General features: G+C 44.6%; 1 protein-coding gene across 1 annotated transcript in view; it reads left to right on the top strand.

The window, feature by feature from the left end:
- Window positions 1-341: 341 nt before the first annotated feature.
- RBM33 (RNA binding motif protein 33) overlaps window positions 342-6,000 on the top strand; it is a 104,020-nt gene continuing 98,361 nt past the window's right edge. The window contains exon 1 of the mRNA XM_027686791.1: window positions 342-579. Coding sequence (XP_027542592.1) covers window positions 552-579 — 28 coding nt within the window. The 5' untranslated portion in view covers window positions 342-551. The remainder of the gene's footprint in view (window positions 580-6,000) is intronic.

Below are 6,000 nucleotides of genomic sequence, written 5' to 3'. Positions count from 1 at the left end.
CCTCTCCCTCCCATTCCCACTGGCCACTGTTTATCCAGGGCAGGTAAAGCCCCTGCTCGTCCCCCTCCTCACGCAGCAGGGACAGATGACTCCTCTCTCTTTCCTCCCTCCCTTCCCTTTCCTTCCCAGCGGCCATTCCGCCCTCACGGCGCCCCCGCCCCGCGCACGCGCTCCCCCCGCCCCGCCCCCCGGCGGCGCACGCGCGCCGCCCGCCCGCCCCGCGCACGCGCGGAGGGACATGGGGTGGGCGGGGGTGACCAACCAGCGGCGCGCGCCGCCCGCCCGCCCCGCCCCGCGGGGGGGAGGGCCCCGGTCCGCCGCCGTCCCATGGTGCACCGCGGGGGCGACAGCGGCGACGGCCGCCATGTTGTGTTAGTTTGTTGTTCTCCGGCGGCGGGAGCGGGACCCGCCGGGAGCCGAGTCCGAGATCTTCCCCGCGTCCTTCCCCGGCACCTCCCTCGGCGTCACCGAGACCCGCCGCTCCGGCGGGTGGCGCCGGGGCGCTGCCGCGACCCGCCGCCGGCACCGTCGCCTGGCTGGGGCGCAGAACCATGGCTGCCGCGCTGGGAGGAGGCGCAGGTGGGTGCGCGGGGGCCTCGCCCGGGGAGTGGGGCCGGCCCGGGACGGAGCGAGGTGTGGGAGCCGGGGGTGGTCGCGGAGGGAGGGCAGCGGGGCCGGCGTGGTCAAGGCCGGCGAGGCGGGATCGGGGGCAGCGGAAGGCCCCACGGGCGCCGCTCCTGCCCCTGGGAGCCGGCGGCGTCAGGCGATGGGAGCTGGTGTGGCCCCTTGGCCGAGGCAGGGCCGAGGGGAGAGCGGCCTCGCCACTCACGGGGCCTCCGGGGGGGATGGGTGTGTTGTACTTAATGGCGTTCGCAGAATCAGTGAGGTTGGGAAAGAGCTCTGAGATCAGCGAGTCCAGCCCGAGACCCAGCACCACCGTGGCACTAAGTGTTCAGTCTTTCCTTAAAACACCTCCGGGGACGGTGGGTATTCGTTCCCATAGTTTTTACAGGTGCAGCGTATGATGTGTTTAAGAAACATATCTCTAATGTGGGGTGTGCTTATAATTCATTTTACAGACTGTCCAGGAGTAGAAGGGTCTCACTTGAAAAGTGTAAAATGAAGTCAGTACTGGACCCCAGGATTCTCAGGTGTTTCACTGTGCTTCTTCTTGACTAAGGCCACCTCTACACATAGCATTTTAAATGACAGCTCAAAACCCTCTGTGGTTCTGATTGGTATATAAAGCAAACTCTAAAATGAAAATGTTTGGTTGGGTGATTAAAAGAAAGATTTGCCAGGGTCGTACTTAGGTATGCAAAAGAGATACCGTTAAGAGAACATGTCTGTTTCTGCTGCTTTGGGCCTTGCTTTCACTAGGAATTGCAGTTTGGAAAAAGGCTGCTCAGAGTTGTCAGTTGACCCACTTCTCCTTGTCTGTACAAAAGTTTGTGGTGATGTAGTCTCTGTAAGTTGTCAGCAAGAAGAGTCGTGGCTCATCCCCTGCTCACTCACCTCAGTGTCAGACCCTGCTCCACAGTTACTCCGATGGGTAACAAAGTACAGAATTACAATTACAATTCCTGTGGTAAATGATACCATACTTAAAGGTAAATGTTACAAAGAAATTCCCAAATTTAGGAGGACGTTTTGGGAAGACGACCTGGAAGGACAGCACTGATTGGTAAAACAGCAAATATTAAAATATCTTGGTCCTTGTTTTAATAGTATTAAATATACTGCAATATTGAAGTTATCTTACAAAAATATTTGTGCTCATTTTTGTGGTTCAGGTCAGTTATATGCAATCTGAAAGCAGATTTTGCATGCCTGTTCTATGTCAGGAAATTTTTGTGGTATTGTGAGGACAGCAATTTAAAGTGTCACTTTTGAGGCATTTTGGTTCTTGTGTTTAAAACTGCTGCAAGCTGAATGAGCCTGGTTTCATGGGCAAAGGTGCAATGCAGCAGCAGACAACCTTCAACAAAGTGGTGAAACTGCAATTTCAAGATTGATTTTTTTTTTTTATGTTGTTGTAGAGTTCCGTTTGTGTCTATTCTTGAATTGGGATCCCTTTGTGCTAAGTGGGCACAGTTGTTTGTTCAGCATTAACACTGGCTCATCCATAAATGGTGGCCAATTAAATGTGATCCTTGCCCCATATAAACAGTGTTTGTTTAGTCTTGGTGGTCACTGTGCAGCACTTGCTGAATGAAAAAAACCCGGAGGTGTCCCACGCCTATGTCCATGTGACTAGTCAGGGAAAATTCCTGGTTGAGGTTGTTAAATACACTTTTAAAACCCAGTAAAAAGAGTCTAGAACCTACAGAAGTGGAACGTGCAACCCTTTTTGAAAAGGTACTACTGTCTAAAGTCAATGGTGGTAGCATGGGAAAGAAGCTCAGAACTAAGTGGTTGTTTGGCTTAAATGGTTTTGTCATTTAAACTTTTAAATGTAGAAACTAATGTTTGGGATTTAGTTTTAGAATTTTTTGTGAGTGGGAAACACTTTAAAATATGGAGATAACAGCACCCTAGTGTTTTCTTAAAAAAAAAAAGGCTAATGATTTGCAAATCATTAGTACAGAATAGGTCTTGGAAAAATTGATTGGGATGTTAATTTGCTGACATTGCAGGGTAACAGTTTACAAAATGAGATTAATATATCCTCTCTAAGGATATATTATAGGGCTGAAAAATGAAATGGGAAATGTCTGTGGTGGCTGAACATTTAAATATATTTGATGGAAGGAAGGTGATTTGTCTGTTGGACAGCATGTGTGGACTCATTCATTGGTCATTTATAGTCTTTTAGGCTCTTGGAAGATAATAATGAAATATTCATATGTACTTTTGTGACCAGGTGTATTGGTGCAGCAAAGCTTTCTGAGGATGAAGGTAAAGGCTCTTTTGGTGACATGTTTCACAAACAAACTAGAAAGTTTACAAGTGATAGTCTGTGAGGTCTCTGGGAGTAATTCACATTTTCATATTACTTCACAAATTCTTTTGCTGAGCAGCCTGATTCAATCTCCTAATTCTGGAATGGCTGTATGTTGAAACATAGAAATTCAGGGTAGGTGTATTGATGATGAGGAACCTTGAGGGCTCATAGTTGCTCATTAGTTTACTGGTTCCCAAACTTTGATTCAAACTTTCATATAAAATCAGAATCAGAGCAAACATGTTGAATCTTACTTAAAGGGTGGGTGCAAAGAAGATAGAGGCTCTCTTTTGGCAAGGAACCATATGGAGAAGACAAAGGGCAATGGCTACAAGTTGCATCAGGAGAGGCTTCATTTGATTTAAGAAAGACTTTTTTCCTGCAGTGAGAACAGTCAGTCACTGGGAAAATTTCCTTGGGGACATGTTGGGGTCTCCATTACTGGAGGTTTTCAAGATACGATTGGACAGGGTGCTAGATAATTTATCTCATTTGGGCTCCCTTTCTCACGGGAGACCAGATGATCTTTGAAGGTCCCTTCCAACCTGGACTGTTCTGTGATTTATTGATCATATGTTTATAGTGTAATATAACAACTGTTTTCTATAGATGCTGAAATTTTTGCTTGACATCTACTGCAATCAGTTTACAGCTGGATTTTAATCTCATTTAGGGAGGGATGGTTACAGGGTAAGCAACAAACCATCACCAAACAGAGCAAGAAGCACCTCTTCATTGTCTGCCATACTGAACTAAGGGAAAACTATTATGAATTTTCTTATTTTCAGATTAGTTCACTTCTGATGAACTTCAGTGTTCTAGAAGACTTTTGGGTGTAGATGTCCTTGGGGTGTGAATCATGGCACAGGCTGGGGTGGAGGAGGAGCTGAAGAGAGCCCCATCCACGAGTCTGCCTTCCTGCTGGAAGTCCTGTACCAAGAGTAATAGAATGGGTGTTCCTCTACCCTCGAGCCTGTTATGTTATTCCTCCAGCTTGAACTTAAGCTGTCATCAGTTTGATTTCATTTGAACATACTTGATGGATGCTGTTGTACTGTTAGCACCGTAATGCCTTTAAAAACCTCTTGTGAAGCTGTTGATAAAAATAGGAGAAAAACTTATACTGCTAGCACAGCAAGCACCTTTCTCAGTGTTGTGGGCCACTGTCCAATTCAAAATCTCCAGTTGTGACAAATTCAGTTGAACTTGTTGTGCTTCAGGCTATTCATCAGCAGCAGACAGGGACTGGAAATAGATTCTGCATTTGTGCCTAGATGAAAGTGGGTGGAGTGCTGCCTGTATTTTGGTCTCTGTGGTTATTGCATCCTACTTTATTAGATGGACTGGTGCAGCTGGTCACAATATTTAAGAGTTATATTGGAACATGCACACATTAAAACTCCTCTAAGTGCTAAAGGCCTTTATGTAGAGTTTGCAGTTCATGAAATACAAAGGTGCTCATGGGCTGTTGTACCAAGAACTAGTGCCATGGTATTGCACTTAGTATTGTGCTAAGAACTCGTGCCAAGAAACATTACTACTTCAGTGAGCTTGTGGCAGGGAGATTTCCTTTAAACACAGCAATTTTTAATCTCTTTATGGTTTTCTGACAAGCTTTCACTGAAAGTCATGTTCTTCTGAATGTTCTGTCTTTTCAGGTCATCTGAATTAAACATAGCCTTAGTATCAGTTGTTTTTGCAAGGGCCAAGCCAGGCTTTATTGCATCAAATACTAAATCTCAGGTTTTAGGTCACATAGAATTTGTTGTCCAGAATAATTTAAGATGGTGACTTGATCAAAAAACCTCCAGGTAAGTAGTAATTGGTCCTGTGTTAAGTTCTGCTGTAATGCAGTCTCAGTTTTAACTATTGGTGGCTGTGAAGGATGCTGGAGAGTTTCTGGGAGTTGCAGTTTCTCATCAGTGTCCCAATCCATTTGGGAACCAAGTTCACGTGGATTTCATTTAAACTCTTGACCTTCCTTCACTGTTCAGTGTTTGTGAAACAAGAACTATGGCACTTTTGTTTTTCCAAAGAAAATATATTTACTGGTTCAAGCAAACTTTGGAAGTAAGTTTTGGGGTTTGTTTTGTAGCTTCAATTCCAGGCAGCATATTATAATTAGTTCTGCTCTTGCTTATTGCTAGTGACTTGCTTTGTATCGTGACAAACTCCCAAAAAAAAGTTGGTTTTGGGAAGGTAAAAAGAACTTCCCTCCTGTAGAAGTTAGTTTTTCTGCTTTATTTCTTAGGGGAAGTTAAGTTCTGTCTCTAGGAGTAATTTGAAAAAAAACCCATGAAATACAGTAATTGAGGAACATGTTAGGCAATTGTTAGGTTGTTATAAATATTTAGTCACCAAATACTTAAGGCTTCTATGAGTAATTGTTTACCAGTGTGAAGGCTACATGATGTCTGTTCCTGACAGATAAACTAAACTGTTTGTGAATGTATTTGTGTATAATGTGGTAGTAAGACCGAATGTGATTTTTGTGATGGTCTTTATTTTCTGTAGTAAGTGGGACTGGATTCCTAGTGGGCTTCATGCCCTGTTAGGTTTCCTGAGGAAGGTCTGTGTCTGTAACACGGGTTGGCAGTGTCACTGTACTGCCAGCACCAGTTGCGTGAAAACTTCTGGTGACAAATTGTGACAGCATCAGGAAAAAACACAGGTCAGCAGGAACTCCTGAACCTGAATCTGTGATGTTATTCTGTTGCACCACATAGCAAGAGGTACTAACAGTCAGTTCTTATGGGGCAGTTTTTACATGGTGTGCTCAGGTGCTGAAAATAGAAGTTTTTGCAGTACTTATGTGTTGCATAACCTTTTGCAATGAAATATGAGGAAAAATATTTTGTAGAAATAAACTATTACATAAAGATAATCTGGTAAACTGTTTTTAAGCCAGAGACTTGTGTTGGAATGTTGTCATGTTTGGTGTTTTAAGGGGATAGAGCAAGATGGACTTGTTCCGATCAGCATTATTTGAAAGATAAAGAAGTGCTTTTTCATGTGGTAAATGACTTTTTCCCTCTAGTTTTCTGGTTTGTTTTGTT

Source organism: Neopelma chrysocephalum, unplaced genomic scaffold (genome assembly GCF_003984885.1).
Source record: "Neopelma chrysocephalum unplaced genomic scaffold, ASM398488v2 Primary Assembly neopelma1_72, whole genome shotgun sequence".
Taxonomy (NCBI): domain Eukaryota; kingdom Metazoa; phylum Chordata; class Aves; order Passeriformes; family Pipridae; genus Neopelma; species Neopelma chrysocephalum.
The sequence above is the reverse complement of the archived record's forward strand: the minus strand, read 5'-3'. Positions and strand labels throughout refer to the sequence as shown.